Source organism: Melanostigma gelatinosum (genome assembly GCF_949748355.1).
Source record: "Melanostigma gelatinosum genome assembly, chromosome: 7".
In the NCBI taxonomy this organism is placed as follows: domain Eukaryota; kingdom Metazoa; phylum Chordata; class Actinopteri; order Perciformes; family Zoarcidae; genus Melanostigma; species Melanostigma gelatinosum.
Window position 1 is genome coordinate 14609529 of NC_136640.1, and position 22236 is coordinate 14631764.

The window sequence follows — 22236 nt, forward strand, 5'->3', positions numbered from 1 at the left end:
GCAGGATTAATATCCGCCAGAAAATAACGGGTAGGCCTATTTGTATCATACATGTTTTATTGGAATAGCTAGAAAACAAAAACAGCCTGATTAAATGTTTGGGACGGGCCCCATATGGAGTGTGTGTGTGATGTGAACCGGTAAAGCGATGAATCATAACACATCTGGGAAACACTTAAGCTTGTTATTGTGTGTATTTTGGAGGTGGTGTCATGGCATCATCCTAAACCTGCCAATTTACCTTTTACTCAGGGGATTGAGGGGGAACAAGGGCCCAGCTGGGCAAGCAAAAACAAGCAAGTGTTTCCAACAAGACTGATGACATCTGGGCCTGAGGCTATGAAACAAGAGCTCACCAGGTGTTCTGTTGAAAATTAATTAATTTTCAGTTTTAATGGGAGGTGATCTCACCCCTTTCAAAACAAGCAGCTGACAGTAATTAGCAAGACTACAGCGTAATCATTATTTACTTCCAGCTACACTTACAAGTTTTATATTGGAGATAATAGAATATTTAGGTTAAATAAAGATCTTGCATCTCACAGCCGAATGCAATCCAGCAGTTCGATTCTCAGATCAATCACAAGGTGTTTATTGACAAGATGGTTTTCTTGACTGTGAAATAAAATGAATTGTATTAATTGGGATTCTTTGGCTTGGCAAGGGTTCAACATTAGATTTTAGTGTAATTACTGCATCTTGGCCTGTTCTCCAACCATCAATCAAGAATTCCAAGGAGTTTTCGGCTTTGTTGACAAAAATGTTACTCTAATGTGTGCTGGATAACATTATATTTTAATGGGGTTTACAGTATTTGGGCTGATGTTCCTCACCCTACAATTTGGATAATATATCAAATTATTTAATTAGGCTGTATGACATAATACATAATATGATACGATACATAATTGTCATGCTGCACCTGGTCATCAGAGTTGTGATGATCTGAACAGGTTTTCCTCCACAAACCTTTAAACATCAGACAGCCAGGGCCCAGAAAAAGTGCCCATGTGGGTAGGTCTGGATTCACTGTGGGCAAATAAAAGTCAATCATAATTATGTTTTTTTTTAAAGAATAATTGTGGTTGAAGAAAGCTTGTATGCCATGTAATGTAAAGTAACACAGAAGTTTGGTAGCAAGTGAGGACACAACACTTTGAGGAAAAGTGCTTGTAAATATACCTTGTAGTTATTTAAGTCAATGAGGCACACTATAGTTGGGTAGTTTGGAAATCTGGATGCTTTATCATCTTATTGGGAGAGCAGGTTCAGAAGTCCTCTGGGGAACCTGCCTCTCACGCTACATCCTTCGGAAGATGCAGCCGCTGGATTTGGACACAGCTTTAGTGTACTTAAATTCAAAATGCTTTGATATTTTCATTAGCTGGGCTGAATCTCCATTTCCTGTTTTTATAGTGTTGTAAAAAGACCTTCACTGTTACAGTTTCAACCTTTAACTCTACATTTGCTCAAATACATTGATGATCCTTTTATGTGTGTTTGTTAAAAGTTATACCCGATGAAAACAATGTAAATATTTTAACAACTCATCACTTCCTGAACAAAACTTTGTGTTTTAAAAAACTTTGTAAAACGTTGAGTTTACAAAACGTCATAAATCAAACCACCTTGCATGACAGAACCATTTTGAATTGGTTTTGCTAGTGGCACAGTTTCTTTGTTGGGGTCAGTAATGCCTGGAGTCCCTATACTTCGGGACGATGCTGAAGGCTGGACTAGGGCTGCAGATTTAGAGTGAGGGGTTGAAGGGACCAGGCCGGTACTCAGAAAACTAGCTGGAGACTGGTCAAGGACCACCATGTTTTACTGTAATGTAAAAAAATGACTATCATGTGTCAGCACCTGGACCACAAAAATCTCTGGCTGAATTGGAATGTTTTTACCAGCGGAGCTTTCTTTCTGGTCATCCTTTCATAATTTAATTTTGATGATCCTTTTATCACATTTACATATGTTTCTTACATATTGGTCCATTTCAACCTTTCTTGTATATCTCATTTTGCATTTATGTTTGCATTCATGTTTATATTTCTATTTGTGTCTTAATGTGTGTTTGTTTTATTGCTTTACTTTATGCCTTTGAGTATTGTGCTTTCAATGTGTCAACAATAACAATTCATGAATTATTTCTAATAATACTACTACCAATACTACTACGACTACTACTAATAATAATGACAATGATAAACATCATCATCAATAGCTTATCATCTCTAACATTATTGCAGCTTTTCTGCAACTGCACAATATTGCCACGTGATGGCAACATTGCCCATGCTATCACTAAGCTCCATAGGTTTCAAAGCAAAGACTGAGTGCGTGATGGTTTGTGGCTGTGCTTGTATACTTGTATTAATCACTTTGTGGGGACAAAAATGTCTTCACAAGGTTAACCATGGAGATTTTGTTTCTTTTTTCAGTGGGTTCAGGCAAGCTACCAACATCAGTGCCCCAACACACTAATACGATTGTGGCTAAAAGGGGGGAAATCTTTAGAAATCTTGTACAAAACAATTCCTTTTAAAAATCCTATGCATATACCTAAATGCTATGTCTTCTTTTATTTCATTCATTATTGAAGTTTGTTCAAATGTTTCAGACAAAGGGCTCAAGTTCTCCAGGAATCTTTAGGGAATCATGATGCAACAGCCCTGATGGAAATGTTCCAGTGTAAACTGAGGGGACAGGTGCGGTGTGGAGGCAAACTGGAGACACTGTGAATTCTGGAGGGAGATTGTTAGTTTGTTAGTGGGAAGAGGCTGAGGTGGAAGTCATGGTCAGGCCTAAGGCATCTGTACTTCCCCACATGTGTTTCTAATCATACCCCAAAAGACATACCCTCTGGAGTGGTTGAAAGTGTTTCTAACAGTCATCACTACAAACATGCAAACAACTATTTGTTTTTGATGAAGGAAGACCTAAGAGACATATCAAGTGATTAAAATTATGGAAAATAACAATAACACCAAATGAAATGTCACATGGCCCAATTACTTGCTAAATCAGGTGTGCTAAATGTGTTACTTTGATCACTTGTCAACTGTGTAGGATTAATTGCCAAATGCAAAAGTCATAAAAAATGATTTAAAATCTAGGTTGAAATAAAACAAAATTAAATGTTAATGTGCCAAAATCATACAGTAATTCATATATATATATATACAGTATTCATTATGAAGATGTCTGATCACTGTTGCATATGATAATGAGCCTCAGCTGTACTTCATTAGACTTAGACGTACTTTTGAGTTTGGTTAGCATGTGTTGGCATGCTTACACTTTAAACCCTTGCATGCTGCTGTTACATTTTGCATGCATACATTTAGTCTGTTGTTTAGTGCCATCTGTTGGACAACACAGACATTGTGATAAAGTATTAGAATAGAACAGAATTGATACTGTTCTTTATCCCTTTAAGGGGGAAATTTTTCTATGCATTTACCCATCCCTGTATATAGGCCAATGACAGGCCCCCGGGGAGCCAGGGGTTCAGTGTATTGCTCAGGTACACTTCGACACGTGACATGTCCCAGTCGGGGATCGAACCGTTGACCTTCGGGTTCCCAGACGACCTCTTAACCCAGTGCGCCACAGTCGCACCATATTCTGATTATGTATGACATATTCTGTACACATATACTTATAATATGTATCTAAGTCATTCCCTTGTGGCCTTTTACTCACCTGCATGACAGGACTGGTGTGCATGACCCAACAAATAAAATACATTTGTTTCTCCATGAGATTCGTGAGATACAGTGTAAGGTTGTAAATTAATGAGTGACAGACTAGGACCTGAGTATTTCAATATATTTATGTTTATTAGGAATTCCTGAAGTCATTCTAAAATAATTATGTAATTATGTCTCTGCAATGTGAGCTGTGTTATATAGTTTACTATGTGTGCCATCTTGTACTGTAATGTGAACTACTCTAGCGTTAATGAATATTTTTTCATAGCTGTCAAAAATAACACAAAAAAGAATGCAAATTTCGTACAATATTTTATTTTGAAGTTTGAATGCAAAAACAAACATTTGTTCATTTTAAAGTTAAATATGGAGGTTCATTCTTGACCTTTGGAACTCATCTACTGTACAGTGATACAAATATTAACAGTTGAAAAGGATGCAACATTAAATGATTATTTTCTGAGCCAAATACATGAGAAAACTTTGCTACATTAAAGGGTTTATTATTAATTATTAGTTTTGAGTTGTTGATACACAGACATTATCAGGAAAGTTTTGGGCAGAGCCATAAATTGCTTTTACATTTAAGTTAAAAAGTTAGTGAGTTCATTTTAATAGTATAATTATAAAACAATTAGAGACAGAAATTTAAAATAAATCTACTTCTGTGATTTAACAAATGAATCAAAGGGCTCTTCTGGTCGCTTTACTCAACAAATGTTTCTTTGTATTGTTTTCAGGCTTTAATAAAATTATGTAGCACTTTGGCAAAAAAACACAAAACAGCATTCCATAACTGGAGGCCAGAATAGCAAATATCTCCACAGCCACTGTGAACTTCCCAGGAGAGCTGGCATAAGCTGGGATAAATGTGATCCAGACTGCACAGAATATCAGCATGCTGAATGTGATGAATTTAGCTTCATTAAAATGATCAGGCAACTTTCTAGCCAAAAAAGCAAGTACAAAACATAACACGGCTAAAAAACCTATATATCCCAACACAGCCCAGAACCCTACAGGTGATCCCACTGCACACTCAAGAATAATCTTCTCCTTATAATGGTTCATATTTTTGTAGGGAAAAGGAGGGTTGATTGTCAGCCATAGTATGCAAATAAGAACCTGTATAAGTGTGAAAGCCAGAACACTGAGTCTCTGCTGTGCAGGCCCAAACCATTTCATCACATTCCTGCCTGGAAGTGTGGCCCTGAAGGCCATTAACACCACTATAGTTTTCCCCAGAACACAAGAGATACAGAGGACAAAGGTGATGCCGAATGCTGTGTGTCACAGCATGCAGGACCACTCAGTGGGCCAGCCTATGAAGGTCAGAGAACACATGAAACACAGAGTCAAGGAGAAGAGCAGCAGGAAGCTCAGCTCAGAGTTGTTGGCCCTGACAATAGGAGTCTGCCTGTAGTGGAAAAATATCAGGGCTATAGTCATCGCCAAGCAGGCACCAACGACAGAAACGGTGACCAACAGTATACCCATTAATTCCCCGAAGGTGATGAACTCAATAGCTTTCAAGTCACAGTTATTCCTCTCTTTGCTGGACTTGTACTCGGGAAGGCATTTGTCACATTTCACTGCATCTGAAAGCATAAATATGTTTAGGCTGTACAGCACACACATCCTCAGATAGACTAGTAAAGTGCTCACAGTGATTTTACCCGAAAAAAACCTGATGAGTGCTAAAGTAAAGGCTAGGAATCCTGCAGTCTCACTTGTACTGTTGCTGAACTCCCCGTCAGCACAGGTGATGCAATCGAAACAGCAGATAGGCTTGCCCTTGACAAAAGCCCGGCGGGTGCCTGGCAAACAGCTCTCACTGCAAACAGACCTCGGTACCTGTATTTAAAAAAAAGAATATTGTGCTCAGAATAAATTCAAGAAAGCTCATTCGGACAGGCTTTCGAGATTTGCTTACTTCAAGACTCTCCCCTGCCCAGATAGCGTTCACATCCGCTTTCATCTTAAACTGCTGCCCCTCAGGCTGTGAGGCGTCATAGAAACCAATGGTTTTAAAGACTATGTAATCTGTCTCATCCATCTGCCAGTTTACCAGTGCATAACTTGCCACAGGGTTGCCCAACTCATCGAAGAAAACCCTGTCACCAATCTTGGTGGTGAAATTGACCTGCGTTAGGTAATGCAGAACCTGCAGGGAAACAGAGAAGTTGTTAACTAACTACATAATAATTAACATATACAGTTTTTTGACCAAAGCACAGAATTTTATTTTTATGTTTACCTGCCATGGTTGAGCATTTTCCCAATCAGCACAAGTATTGTTCTCAAAAGGCCCCTGTCCATCTTTGCAGGTAAACAACATGTGCAAAGCTTGAGCGACAGCATATGTGGCCTTGTAAACATTGTTCAGTAAACTGGCATCTGAAACATCTGTGAAGCGTGTGCTTTTGTCCCACAGAGACTCCTTCTCAGTGCAGGCAGCGACTGAACCCTGAGCTTGAGTCTCTGCTTGGAGAGTCAGGGTGCAGCCGAACACCGTCTCCCACAACTCCACCAGTCCCTGGTCTCCCGGTGTCGTGGAGGGCCTGCTGTCAGCGAGGAACTCCTGCAGTCCAGGGATGTGAGCATTTAATGCTGAAAAGCCCACCGCCCCCTGCACCACAGCGTAGTTTACTGGAGAGGCAATATAGCGATAAGTGATCCAACCCTCACTGCCCACCCACTGCAGGCCTGTCACATTCTGCGCATGAAGCTCCTTAATAAGTATGTCAAGGTCTGTGCCATCAGCAAATGCCACTATTACCTTCGAGGTGGATTTCTTAATAATGTTCACTACCTCTAAGAACCACTTCCTGGGATCAGTTCTGTAAATAGCCACTGAGTACTCAACACACACACCTTCCGTTTCTGCTGCTTCCAGGAAAGTGGCCATGCCACCATTCCCATACTCACTATTAGTTCTGATAGCTCCTACCCAGGTCCAGCCAAAGTGTTTCACAAGCTTTGCTAGGGCTTTGCTCTGGTGAATGTCACTAGGTATGGTTCTGAAGAAAGAGGGATAGTCTCTTCTGTTGCTAAGACATGCACAAGTGGCTGAATGACTGATCTGAAACACAAGTAAAACAGAGAAATAGCTATTTTCGAGATGCCTAATATGAATGACATGTCATAAAACATTTGATCATATTAGCTAACTTCTCATTCAACGACAAAGAAACACACTTGACAGTTCATGTGTACAGAGACTCACCACGGGTATTTTGAAGGGTCCCATGGTGCGTGCAATGCCTATTGTAGAGGTAGATGTGGTTTCCCCTATGACAGCATGCACATTTGAGAGTTTGCTACAGCTGCCGTCCCCACTATCATACCTATTCATCAGGTTAAGCGATGCCCTGATGGACAGAGGGATACTGGGGCAGGAGTCAAATATCCTGTAACCCAGTGTCACTCCTGGCAGCAGATCTGAGCTGTTGTTGATCTCTCCTATGGCAAATATCATAGTGAATGCGTATTGAAGCTCTCCTGGGTCCAGGCTTAAAAAAGAAGAGGGACCATATTTTTACAATTTGTGAAAAGTAAAAAAAGATATTCAAACACACACTGGTATAAACAACACATATTGTAATGAGATTTACAGTTGTATTTTTTTCATCCCTCTTACCCTTCACACTGGATTGCTCCCGGGTTAACTTGGTGAGCTGGATTGACACTGACTGGGTTTGTTGTGGCAAAATGACGAGAAAAGACGGCAAACTGGAGTTTGCAACCAGCGGGTAGTGTTTTAATAAGATCAAGCCAACATCAACCAGTTCAGTATATTGAAACGACTCCCATGTACTGCTTTACACAGATCACTCTTATAGTCAAAATTCACGCCCCCTTTAGCTTTGTTCTACCAATCAAACCAGTCTGTTGAATCAAGTATCAGTCCACATCTGGACTCCTAATTAGGGCATGTTCTTATTTTGTTCTGGGCACACAGAACAAACAGAACAAAGCTCCATGTACGGAAATGTTTTGGTGCACTTGAGAGATTAATTACTTTTTGTCTGGCCCTGACAATCATTTCCCAAAAACGATGCTGAGAACCAGAATAACACATTATGAAACTGTTGCTTGTGATATGAGGTTTTACGTCCCAAATGATTCTGGATACTTTTACAGAAATAAGAATACTCGTGTTTACTGCAATCATGGAAATTATGATTGTAACAACAGTTGGATTCACAAGTTATATGATGATTTTCTTCAACAGGTTCTGATGGAAGGAGAAAATGCCTCCAATGTTGATGTCTCCCTCCATAGAAAACTGAGACTGTTCTTTAGTCCCATATGTTTGACACACAGGCTTCCCTCCTCTGACAGCCAGAAGGGAAAGAAGTAGCAGATCTGCTATCAGCAGCATTGTAGTTCACCTCAATAGTTACCACACAAGGCCGAAAGCTAAAATCCCTTCACTCTGAGGATTTTATAGGCTTTTTCTTTTAATTATCACAAAGCCTCAGGGGCCAGGTTGCAACCTATGTGAATATTGTGTTTCTGTCCACCAATGACAGTGCTTTTAGTGTGACTGAAAGATGGATGGGCCTATTAGAGGGACTACTACATTTGTATGCCATCATTGTTTTTAGCATAAGCAACAATGACTGACAATAATGATTTCAGAAACCAGCATTCATGGGGATATCTCAGCTCTTGAGTATTACATATTTTATTTCTGATTTTAATTTTGAACTAAATGATGAAAAATACATTTTTGGACATTAATAAATTTGATGGAATGCATTATTATTATGACTTTTTCAGGTATTTAATTCACAGCAGCTGACAACATTCAATACAGAATATTAAGCTTCAGGGATGGTCATGCAGTGAAATTGTTAATTGCGTTTAAACAACTGCAAATGTGGCCAGTCTGAATGCTGCTCGGCGCATGTCCGGCAAGATCATAATTAAACCAAAGATCATAATTACGGTAACCCATAGCCTTTATTAAATTAGGACTAAAATATGAATTCAGACCTTTTAGTGTTACTATTCTGTAAAGTAATTCATGGGGATTTTCACTGGTTTCTCCCTATCATATGTTTTTTAGTATTTCTCTCTGGTTTTAGCAGTAAAATATAACATTTTGGAGCAAATATACAAAAGAGCAACCCGAAGCTAGAGGCCAGAATAGCAAATATCTCTACAGCTACAGTGAACTTCCCAGGAGAACTGACATACGCTGGGATAAAAGTAACCCAGACTGCACAGAATATCAGCATACTGAAGGTGATGAACTTAGCTTCGTTGAAATTATCAGGCACCTTTCGAGCCAGAAAGGCAAGGATAAAGCAGAGAACAGCCAGGAGCCCTATATACCCCAGCACAGCCCAGAACCATAGAGGTGAACCTACATTACACTCTAGAAGTATCCGTTCAGTGGCATTAGCTGTATTTTTGTAGGGGAATGGTGGGGCAAGGGTTAACCACAGCACACAAACTAACACCTGCAGTAATGTACAGCTGAGGACACTTGTTCTCTGAAGTGGAGCAGAACACAGAGGTGCTGGGTTTGCTGGCCTTTTGACCTTAAAGGCAATCACCACTACTAAAGTTTTAGCCAGCATACAAGATATGCACAAGGCAAAGGTGATGCCAAAAGCTGTGTGTCGCAGCATGCAGGACCAATCAGTGGGCCGGCCTATGAAAGTAAGGGAACACAGGAAACACAGAGTCAAGGAGAAGAGCTGCAAGAAGCTCAGCTCAGAGTTACTGGCTTTGACAAGTGGTGTGTGATGAAACCGAAAGAAGACACATGACACCACCAGTGTTAAACTTGCTCCAAACAATGAGAAAGCGGTGAGAAGGGCGCCCATAGTTTCTTCAAAAGATAGGAACTCGATCACCTTTGGGACACACTGGCTGTGATCTTCATTTGACCAGTACTCCAGTGGACAGCGGGAACACTCTCCCGGACCTGAATAGAAAAACATGGAACACTAAAATGTATTAATGGTGTAATATGTTGGTTCAAACTCACACACCCTCTGCCCTCTACTGGACTCTGTGGTAACTCTCCTCAAATTAAACACACATTTGCACAAAAAATTTGCATAAGTGTAGTTGCCCAATCAAGATGTGTCTACCAAAATACGTGCAAACTCTCCAGTATAAGGCAGCACATCCCACTGCTCAGCTATCCTTTTTCTCTTCAGCAAATTCTGACTTGCCCAGTGGAGTCGCCGCTTCAAGAACCCCATCAGTGCCGTCATGTCCCAACCTCACATTCATTGGGATCTCTAAACTGCCCAATATTCTAAGCTAGCAGTCGTGGGATTACTTCCGGCATGTCTGTGCGATGGTTCTGTGCGATGGTTCTGTGCGATGGTTCTGTGCGATGGTTCTGTGCGATGCTGCGATTCTTGGCTGCTATGCTTGGTTGCTATGCTTGGTTGCTATGCTTGGCTGCTATGCTTGGCTGCTATTCTTGGCTGCTATGCTTGGTTGCGTTGCTTGGCTGCGTTGCTTGGCTGCATTGCTTGGCTGCATTGCTTGCCTGCGCTGCTTGGCTGTGCTGGTTTGCTGCGTTGCTTTGTTGCGTTGTTTTACTGCGTTGCTTTGCTGCTGTGTGAACTATCCCCCCTGTCGGTGCACCGCAATTGCTTGTTGCTTCGTTGTGACAGACCAAATCCCTACTTTGTTCCCTAAAAATTAAGGAGTTCTTTCAGGTGGAGGGTTATACAGCTGGATGCTATTCCTTCCAATATAGGGCAGAGGGAGGCAAATTTGCATCTGCTTTGGACAGTTTGTGCGTTGGCATGTTATGTTGATCGCACGGCCCCCATTAGGCACACTGACCAGGGCACACTGGCACACTGCAGGGTTACGCCAGGGCTCTACCCAGCTCAGTAATGGACGACCTGAGTTGGCTGGGGCCCCTTACTTAGTTGCTGTAGTGGCCTATTTCTAAAGAAGTAAGTGGGCTGTGGTGACTAGCCTTTAGTCTTTCTGGATCAATGTGGTTGGGTCGATGTTATATCGGCAGGGCGTGCATTCAACAGGCTCCACCAACTGTACCCATAGAGTCCACACTCAAACAGAGAGCCTGTTTGAGTTAAAGCAAAGGTTTCAATGTTATAACTTTAATTTTAAGCACAGGCTGCCCTGCCACTGCTCACTGAAAAGAGTGTATACATTTAGCGGCGGGGTGTGCTGCCGTATATACTGTGGGGTATTGCTTGCTATATTTACTCACTTATAATAAACTGGAGAGCATTGAATTAGTACAAATATTACACATTAAATTACAGATAGGAAAGCTTCTACTCACTGCTGGAGTTGCTGATCTCTCCAGCAGTACAGGCGATGCAGGAGAAACAGCAGATGGGTTTGCCATTAATCACAGCCTGCCGAAAACCTGGCAGGCAACTCTCACTGCAGACAGACTGTGGCCTCTGTAACAACACCACCACTCATCAGTTACTCATAGTTTGTTGCCCTCGTCATCCTAGTATTACTTTAATTTGTTTTAATTGAATCAGCATTGGGTTCTTTTTTAGGGTCTCCAAAAACTCTAGTTCAAGCTGTATGCCTCTTACACATCAATCTACATCACAAGGAAATCTCTTGGCACTTTGTTTCAATCTGCAAAATATATATTATATGAATGTGTTTTTTTATCGTTCTTTTACTTTGATATGATTTCCTCAACAATGCAGAATTTAGCTATTTTTCATGTTGGAAATGGCTCAGACAAAAGTTAATACTTTGAAAAACAACCTCCACAATTAGTATATAATACTAAACACAATGATACCTTTGGGGATTCAGCAGCCCATGTTTTGTTTATTTCGTTCATGATAAACTGTTTTCCATTTGGTAGAGAGGCATCGTAGCTCCCTACAGCCACAAACACAGTATCTCCTGCTTGGTTTCTCTGCCAGTTCACCAGCTCATAAGTTGCCGAAGGGTCTCCATTTTCATCAAAATTCACTCTTTCTCCTGACTGAAGAGTGAAACTCACTCGTTGGAGGTGTTTCACAACCTACCAAAAGAGAACAAGCTTGAATAACTTATGTTTCGGGGAATTGTTTATTATTAAAAATTATTTACATAAACCATGAAGGCAACCACTTACCTGTTTCATCTGTAAATTATCTTTCCAGTTACGCGACTGATTCACCGCTTCATCATTTTGTCCACATTTTAACATGTTATGCATTGCATGAGCCACAGCATACACAGCTTTATACACATTGTTAGATATCCTTAGCTCTGACACATCTGTGAAAGGATTGTTGATGTCCTCTAGTCTCTCAGAGCCAGAGCACTGGGTCTGACCATTCAGATTGGATTTGAAACTGCAACCAAATGTGGCTTCCCAGAACTCTCTCAGCAGATGATTATGTGGGTTTTGACTTGGGTTAACCATCAAAAGAAACTCTCGCAGGCCTGTGATCTTTGTTTTTCTGATGGTGAAGCCAAGAGACCCCGTTAGGATTCCTGAGTACCTCTCAGTGGCCAGATGACCTGCCGTAATCCAGGACTCACTGCCCACCCACTGCAGCCCAGTCAAGTTCTGCTTCAGAGCTTCCTCAAGCAGAATGTTCATCTCTCCCTGGGCGAGGAAGGCAACTAAGACCCTTGCACTGCCACTGTGGATCACTCTGACCACCCTGGCAACCTGCCATCTGTGGTCAGTCCTCAAGATGGCCTCTGAGTACTCAACACAGACCCCCTCCTGGCTCGCAGCTGTGATAAATGTTTCCATGCCATTGTTACCATAGTCATTGTCACTTCTAACTGCCCCAACCCATGTCCAGCCAAAGTGCTTTAGCAGTTTTGCTAAGGCTCTGCTCTGATAGTAATCACTCGGGATGGTTCTGAAGAAGGAAGGATATTCCTTTCTGTTACTCAGACATGCACAAGTGGCAAAGTGGCTGATCTAATAAAAAAGAAAAGGAGGGAAACAAAACATAACTGATAACATTTGAGTATAAGTAAAACTTTGGCAAAATGTTGGTTGACTCAATATCTGACTTTTTGAAGATCATTACAAACCTATTTTAAAAGGGAACAAGGTGAAATCAGTCAAAAATGAACAGACAATTGCTGAGAAATAATTACCACCGGTATTTGGAAAATCCCTGAAATTTGTAGCATCACAATGGTTGAGGAGGACTCAGAGGCCCCAATGATGGCATGAACAGATGATTGTCCTGAGCAGGTTTTACCCAAAGTCCTTTTCTGCCCATTTATTAGACCCATCACTGCACGCATTGAAGGCAGTGTTGAACCACAGCTGTCAAATATCTTATAACCAATTGAGATATTAGGCAGCAGAGAGCTGCTATTGTTGATCTCCTGGATGGCAAACATCATCGTTTGGGCAAAGCGAAATTCTCTAAAATTCATTCTGAAAAGAGTAAGAACAGTTTTGATCGACAGTTTTCTGACTTTTCGGTTAAGAAACCAACAATCGAGAAAGGAGACGACAAACATTACCTGGAACACATGAGAGATTCTGGAGCATTTGTGAAGGAGAGCGAAGGCGTTGATATTTGGGTATGGATGGAGAACGCTCCTCCAATAGTGATATCTCCTTCCTGAGATAACAGAGGAAACTCTGGGCTCCCCAACAGCTCACAGAGCGCAGTGTCATGCATTGCTCCACAGACACCCACAAAGAGAACAAAGAGTAACATTACATCGACACAGTCCCACATCTGCTACTAACAGGCACACGTGACATGTGCACACAAACCTGTACTCTGTAATAAGGTATTACTGACCATAACATGTATCTCCTTTAATGGGCAGAGCTTTATAATCCTGCATGTGATGATGATTGAGGGCCTCTTAACAAGTCACTGTTTGATGACGTCAGATCAATTTGCTCCTCTTCCTTTGTCTTTACATTTGTCTTTATGTACAACAATGAAAAGGAAAAAAAGAAAAGCTTGAAATCTAACTCAATTATCAGGAGATGATCTCGAGAAACACTACTTAATATATCCAGAAAAGTATTTGAACCAAAATGTAAGAAAGTGCATTGATTGTATTGGATTGATTGTAAAACAATGATATACCTACAAGAGTATCTCCAAAACTAAAACTGTTATCGGTCTTCTGATTCATGCTTGTTTGGGGCAGTTCACTGTAAAGGTTTCAGACCCAGATACTAAAAGGAGTATACGTATGAGTGTGTACTCCCTGACACTGCATTTGATCTTCACGTGAAGAAAGCTTTTGACAGAGTGTATAGATATAGATTATGTTGTTTGAACAGTTTTGGAGCAGAATATCGACACAAATCAGGTGGCAGTGGCCCAGTGTAAACCCAACAATAAAGTCCCTCTACCTCTGTCTGTGCTTTCAATCTTGGGCGTGTTTATGTGTGTGCGTGGTGATGGGAGTGTGGTGATGGGCACATGTGTTATCATACTGTATGTGTTTATTTAATATGAAACAATGTATCTTTATGTTGAAAAATCAATAAACAAATACAAAATAAACATAATATTCCAGCCAAATATTCCAAAGAATTGCATCTATATTGGATGATTGTACACCTTAATAAGTACAATGCCGCTTGTTCGGTGCCAATGCAGGTTGTACTTAGTTGTGTGGATGTTATATAGTAGTGAGTGGACATGTAGCAAGTCTGACTTCAAGCAGGAGACTAGAGTTTGGATGCCATTTACTTTTTACTCTTTTAGTAACCTTATCCTCAGTCTTTCCCTTAAGTTTTGCAGATGTTGTTTGCATTGTAAATTCTAAGCACTTTGGAATTTAAATTAATCTGGGGCTTCACTGAATTGTTAGACTCGTTATTTAATATGGCTACAATACGTATGTATAGTTTATGTACATATTAAAGAAGTAGTTTTATTTGAATTGATTGATCACAACTACAATATATTACCTGTCCAGCAGGCGGCACTGAAGAACATTCTTTTATTTAGCAGTGTTGGGAACGTAAAGGAGCGTGTTTGGGTTATCAGCATTTAAGAAACTGAATTCTTGACATCAATAGAATTATTGATGTATGTAACAATTATTAATGATTATTAATAACAACGGGGCACCACCCTGCGAACAGGGACCAATAACCAAACGATAAAACTAAGTCTCATAATTAGTAGTCACTCATAATGTCAATAGTCTGCGTATGACTCTACATTCAGTGACAGTGAAGGTTTTTAAGTTCGAGCACAAGGCTACTACATACAGGTTCATCAAATACATATGCACAAGTAATCACAGACGACTTATTTACGACGTTTATTAAATCAAAATAATAAATGATCAAATCAATTAATATTGCAACCAACAAACGTTATCATACAATTGTATATGCCTAAACTAAAGAATGAATAAAATGGATGAGGGTGTATGTCTGTGTGTGTGTGTGTATGTGTGTGTGTGTGTAAAGGAGAGTCTTTAAGCTACAGCTAAAGACTACAAAGATGGCGGCGTCGAGTGACGTGGGCCAAAAGGGGAGGGGCCTTAAGATACTACAACTAAACTACCACCAGATGGCGGAGTCGAGTGACTCGGACACAAAATGGCGGTGAGACTGCTGTATGTAATCATTTGTGCCGATGCACACGTATGTTGTGAGGCGATCGATTGAACTGGGTTTCCCCCAGGGGCAGAGATAGGAGCTGTGCGTGTTCGTGTTACGGAAAACAAGAGGAATAAAAGGGGAGAGAGAGGAATCAGAGTTTTTGTGTGCGATGTCGCGTTGTAGTGAAAATGAGGATCGCCGATCGTATCTCACACAAGTTGCCGTTTTCGCTTCGCGAACTGACGACACTTATGCCCGATAGTCGCGTTTCCACACTTCACTCACAGAATCGATTCAAGGAAATAGAGCAAGAACAAAAATGAAATCAAATAATCCCAAAAGCAACAGTCAAACAGTTAATACACAATGCAACGGAGCTTCTCTGGTCCGTAATGATTGCGTAAATACCTCCGTATCATGCGACAGTGTCTTAACACAAACAGAATACGGGAATGCACCATAGAGCGGATTTTCTGATCCGCGAGGGATTGCGCAATACCTCGATATCACGTGACAGTGACTTAAACACACAAAAACACGGGAATATCAACATATAAATGAATGGCCTGAATTAAATTTAAGTTAATTTAAGCTAAACTATGCCCAGATGCAATGAACCTTACTTGTCGATGCGTCGTTGCAATGTTGGAGTGTGTTCGTTGCAAAGTGGTCCTTTTTCCTCGTCAGGAAGGGGGAGCAGGGGGAGCTTTCTGGTCGGCGCGGCTTTGCAGCTGGCGTCGGGCCGTCGTGGCGTGGACTCGCTCTGGAGCGACACGCAGACGTGATCTATCCTCGCTGCAGGGAGGACAGTTTAACTTCGGCTAAGACGGCGTGGTCCGTCCGTCTTTCCGGTAATCGTTGGAGAAGGAGGGAGGACAGTTGTGCTCCTTTGCCGGGTTGTGTGCAAAAAAAGAAAAAGAAAAGCAAAAAGCGGAGAACGGATCGCGGATGCGGATTCGTTACGCGGGCTGAGTGGGCCTTTACTCAGCGTGGAACACTGTCGTTTCGACCAGCGAAATGGCTTGTGACCTGTCAGGGTTTGAGGAGGGGAGAAGGCCGTTGCTTCCTCGTGGCCTGCGTGACCAGCGTCACGCTGGCGGGGAAAGCTGGATCTCCTGTGGCCTGGACGGGGGTCCGAGCGAAGAGAGCGTTTGCGTGCTCCCTAACTCAACCGAGGTCGAAGGGAAAAAGCAAGGAGGTGTGATCTGCAGGCACTTTTGTTGGACAGTGGTTGAACCACAGGGGTCCTGGGGTCTCTTGGCTCTCGGCCAATGAGATTGCAGCGGTGCATTCAGGGACTTCAGGAACCATAGTTTTTTTTTGGGGGGGGGGAAATTCACACCCTAGTGTGAAATTCCTTCAGAGGAGGTTTGCTCTCATCAAACTACAAATCAGGATGAAACCTTTGCTTGAAAAAGGAAAGGCCTGATTCTCTTTGTCCACAGCACACGTTGAAGCCATATGGTCAGACCCCAACAGCAGGCTAACATGCTAAATGTTATGCTAAACATAGCATGTTTGGATTCAATTGTTGTTAGCATAAATGTTAATGCACTAATGACAGCCTATATTCTCACTTCATTATGTTGGAATGAAACCCTGAAAATACGCTCAATAAATATTTTATGAAGTATCTTATGCGTGCTTGTGACTTTTGTTCGTTTGATCAATCCACAGCATACTGATGTGTCCTTAGGAAAGGCCTTTAACTCCTATTCTGATTCAGTGGCGCTATGCACTGGCAAGGTTCAAGATGTACATTTTTATTGGTGGCTGACTTTGAATAGGATCTTCCTGAAAAAGAGAAACGGGTTTGCAATGGAACTTTCATGAATGAATTGAGGTATGATCTTTGTTATTTCATTAGCTACTGTATATTTAAGGATACTGAAGACAGAACAGTCTGTCTGGAATAGGTTCAGGTTCTTTTTAAGCATTTATTTAATGACAAAGCCTTTTCACCCACATTGTTGTAAAACATGTTCATGTTACGCTTGTGTGATGACAGTGTATGTGAAGGCCTTCTACTTAGCAGGCCCTAATTGTGCTAATAAAAATGAAAAGGCAGGGATTCACGGATAGTTTTTATTTTCTTATTGTCCAATTAAGTGGTAACAGTACAAGTTTAACACAGTACAAAACATGTTTATTAAAAGTTATATTTTTTACTCAAGCATTGTTTTACTGTCTGTGTTATTCATTACATCATGTACTTATATATATTACAACAACAAAAAAGCAAGAGTTTAACTGCCAGTCAACAATGTAGAATTAACTTTGAAAAAAAAGACACTTGAATTTAATCGGATCACGTTTTCCCCATCAGATGTTTTTTTGTGTTCAGTTCAGGTTTGAGTACAATAATAAAGCATTTGGGTGCAAATATACAAAGAAGTAGCCCATAGCTGGAGGCTAAAATAGCAAATATCTCCACAGCAACAGTGAACTTTCCCGGAGAGCTGGCATAAGCTGGGATAAATGTGATCCAAACTGCACAGAATATCAGCATGCTGAAGGTGATGAATTTAGCTTCATTAAAATTATCAGGCAACTTTCTAGCCAAAAAAGCAAGTACAAAACATAACACGGCTAAAAAACCTACATATCCCAACACAGCCCAGAACCCTACAGGTGATCCCACTGCACACTCAAGAATAATCTTCTCCTTATAGTGGTTCATATTTCTGTAGGGAAAAGGAGGGTTGATTGTCAGCCATAGTATGCAAATAAGAACCTGTATAAGTGTGAAAGCCAGAACACTGAGTCTCTGCTGTGCAGGCCCAAACCATTTCATCACATTCCTGCCTGGAAGTGTGGCCCTGAAGGCCATTAACACCACTATAGTTTTCCCCAGAACACAAGAGATACAGAGGACAAAGGTGATGCCGAATGCTGTGTGTCGCAGCATGCAGGACCACTCAGTGGGCCGGCCTATGAAGGTCAGAGAACACAGGAAACACAGAGTCAAGGAGAAGAGCAGCAGGAAGCTCAGCTCAGAGTTGTTAGCTTTCACTAAGGGAGAGTCTTTATTCACCAAGAAAAGAGTCGCCACAATTAAAGTAAGGAACACACCAAACAAAGTAAAAAATACAAGGATTATACCCATAACCTCAGTGAAGTAGAGGAACTCGACATTTTTCAGTACACATGCATCTCTGTTTTGATTGGACCAATAATCTTCAGGACACTTTTTGCAGTCATTAGAATCTGTAACAGGAACATTCCCACTATTATTGTGATTCTATCAGTTACATCCTAAAAATGTAAATAAGATACTGTACAATAGCAAACTTTAGCATGATACATAGAGTGTGGAAAGAAAACAATATATGCAAATTGCCAAATCTGAGGTCTGTGGTACATATACCTGTGCTGTTGCTGATTTCTCCCTCTGCACATGGTATGCAGTGATAGCAGCAGACTGGCTTTCCTTTCTGAAGGACTTTATGCATTCCTGGACGACATTGTTTACTGCACACTGACACAGGCATCTTTAAATCAAAGAAGATGATAGATGTTCATTTTTATTAACAACCATTCAGGACGAAATATGTCAAAACCTTGCATTGCATTACTGTCAAAAATTATATTTGCCTCTGTCTTCCCTCCAGGCCACAATATGGCTTCAGTATTGAGGACAAACTTCTGTCCAGGAGGTAGGGAGGCATCATAATAGCCGACAGGTTTAAATTGGACAGAGTCCTCTGATCCACGCTGCCAGTTCACCACCTCATACCTAGCCACAGCTGCTCCAGTGCTGTCAAACCACACCTGGTCTCCGTTATTAATGGTAAAATTGACCTGCTTCAAAGATTCAGCTACCTAAAAAACGACAAGACAATATGTCACCATGTCAATTAATAGAGTTGATTAATAAACCGTACCGTAATCTGTCCTTTTTACCTGCCAGGGATGAACCTTTATCCTCCTGTCACACCCCTGACTTTTGGAGCACTTTAGAATGCTGTGCAGAGAATGGGCCACAGCATAGACAGCTCTGTAGATGTTATTGGAGTATCGCAGCTCTGCAACATCATCATCATTGTCTTGAAGCTCAATTAGATCCTGGTTTCCTTTGCATGATGCTGCCTTGGTGTCCTTGTTTGTCTCCTTACATTTAAACTCTGTCTCCCAGAAATCTTTGATTAAAAAATCACCCAGGCCACTGATGTTGGCCTTTTGCACAGCAAAACCCAGCGAACCTCCCAGCACACTAAAGCTGGTGGGAGTTACAAGGCTGTCGGCAGTGATCCATGCCTCCACACCAATAAACTGCAGGCCTGTGATGTTGTGCAGACTTAACTTCTCAAGAAGGTTGTTCATTTCTACGTGGGCCAGGAAACCAACAATGACCCGGGCAGTGCTCTTTCGAATCACTTCTACAACTTTCACGAGTTTCTCTGGTTCTGCCCGGTGAAATTTCTCTGTATACTCCACACACACTCCTTCCTCCTGGGCTGCAGCAAGGAAGATGGCCATGCCGTTGTTGCCATAGTCACTGTCACTGTTGACCGCCCCGACCCAGGTCCAGCCAAAGTGCTTGACCATCTGAGAAAGAGCTCGACTTTGGTAGCGATCGCTGGAATTTTCTTCTTTTTTTCAAATATATCTGTATCAGTATACCAGTAAGCTGTGTAAATAATGGAGACCGTAAAATATGTATTTAAAAAAAGCATTTGTGTATTTTACATAATGCACCCATTAATTACTGTTCAATGATTTTGGCACTTTTCTTTTCTTTTCTTTTACTTTAACATACATGTCACATTACTTTTAGTGAATTCTGCATTTGGATAAGGGAATTAAAGTTACACTTTTGACAAGCGATCAAAACAAATAATTTAGCAAACCTGATTTAGCAAGTCATTGGGCCATGTGCAATTTAATTTGGTGTTATTGTTATTTTTCAGTCAAAGGGATGTTAATAGCCAGCTGATATGCCTCTTAGGTCCTCTTTAATTAAAAATATATTGTTGTTTGTATGTTTGTAGAGATGACTGTTAGTTTATGAAACACTTTCGACCTCTCCTTTGGGAGCTTATTGGAACACATGTGGTAAAGTACAGGTGCCTCCGGCCTGACTATGACTTACACCTCAGGCTCTTCCCACTCACAAGTGCGCTAACAAACAAATAAACTCCCTCCAGAGTTCACAGTGTCTCCAGTCTTCCTCCACACCACACCTGTCCCCTCAGTTTACACTGGAACATTTCCATCAGGGCTGTTGCATCATGATCCCCTTAGATCTCTACTGGAGAATATTAGGCCTATGTCAAAAGTGTGGCCTGGAACATTTATTGAACTTAATAAACTTCACTCATGAATATGACAAATAAAGACATAGAATTAAGGTTGTTGTTTTTGAACCATGGGAATGGGAATCAATGTGATGTGCTGAATGGTTACAGAAAACATCCAGTTAGATGTAAGACCCATTCCTAAAATAGACAGTTTAGTTTAGACAATAACTTCACAATGAACAGTACATGGAAAATGAGAGATATTTTTTCTTGATCTACAAGATTCAACAAGTGTGCAAACTGTGATGGCGAGTTCTAATGAATACCACAAAAACATTTATCGCAGGGTTCGGCACAATGGCTGAATATTTGGGTCACATAAAGTAAATTACAACAAGAAAAAAGAGAAGAAAGGACCCAACCCTGCAACCTTCACCTGTTCTCACTATGCTCCTGATTGTCCTGTAACAGTGTATTTGCACATTAAAGATGATCAGTCTGTATTTCTACAAGACAAGGCCAAATCATGTGATTACCCAAACATTACACATCTGTATAACTGTTGAACATATCGCTCTGAGCGATTCCCTCCAAAACCATGGTCATAAAATGCAGCTGTAACACTCTTTTGTGAAGACTGTCCACAACATTTAGAAAGTTGGCTACAGGGATTTCCTCCCATTCAGCCACAAGTGTGTTGTACAAGTAGAAATAGATTAGGTTTGGCACTGATGTTGGGTGATACGTCCTGGCTCAGTCTGTTTTTCGTTTCAACCCAAGCCCTCTGTCAGTCTTTCAACCTGCCATTTACAAGGCTGTGGTTTTATGCAGGATGTCATTGTCATATTGAAAGAGTGAAGGGTCTTCACCAAACTGCCACAAAGTTGGAAGTAAATTATTGTTAAAAGACTGATTCCCAACCAGGGGTTCTAGTACCTTGTAGGGTATTACTGCAGGTGGCACATGGACAAATTGTGGAGAACCGCAGCTAATTTGGAGATTTTCTTTTTACATATTTTTGGATTAGGCTCCCACAAAAAGCATAAATGGTAACATTCCATAGGGAAGAATCAATGAATACCAAAACCAAACACCAAAACCAAACACCAAATGATGGAAAGATTGCAAAGATCCTATCTGCAAGATGATCCAGCCATTTTTCAGATAGGAGGTTTTGCTCTTCGGCCATCGATTTGTAGTTTGCCAGGTATCAGCTTTCATACTTGGCATGTTTGTTAAGGCCCAAAAGCATTTTTTTGGTTTGGGGACCTCCTTCCTCTTGCAACAGTCCACCGAGATAAAACATCACTGTTCTATTATTATTTGCCATGCTGCACCAAAATGTATAAATACCAGTGCAAGCTTTATATTAACATTAAGGCGCAAATGATGCCACCCAGTGGTTTAGCTCTCTTAGACAGTATGCCATCCACACAGAGGTGGCCAGAGCAGGGATGGGCAATCTTACAGCTCTTGCTGGTTGTATCTTTCTCTCAGACTGAGGAGCTGGTGTGCAGGCGGAGAGGGGATCAGCTGTAACACCAGACTTTCCCAAGTGCAGGCCATTATGGGAGAAAGCTCTTCTTCTCCTTGAATGGCTATAGCTACTGTCATTGGATCCTTTCACATCCCAATGGTGGGTAAGATTGGTTAATTGTTAATACTTGTGAAAACAATATCCTGATTCTTCAAATCTTCCAGCTGGTCTAGCATTATATTTCTTGGAGATAAACCTTAGCTGAATTTCAGG

The 22236-nt window shown here is 41.1% G+C and overlaps 1 protein-coding gene across 1 annotated transcript; it reads right to left on the reverse strand.

Moving 5' to 3' along the window:
* Nucleotides 1–4397: 4397 nt before the first annotated feature.
* On the reverse strand, nt 4398–19794 carry LOC306779629 (uncharacterized protein; the record flags this gene model as incomplete). The annotated part of the gene is given in 16 exon segments (XM_079271597.1): nt 4398–5003; nt 5007–5567; nt 5647–5877; nt 5971–6795; nt 6940–7225; nt 7354–7401; nt 7946–8098; nt 8760–9654; nt 11008–11131; nt 11494–11721; nt 11815–12621; nt 12804–13092; nt 13182–13344; nt 18052–18177; nt 18822–19068; nt 19150–19794. Coding segments are annotated over 16 exon segments (6234 nt in total).
* Between the last annotated feature and the right edge of the window lie 2442 nt (nt 19795–22236).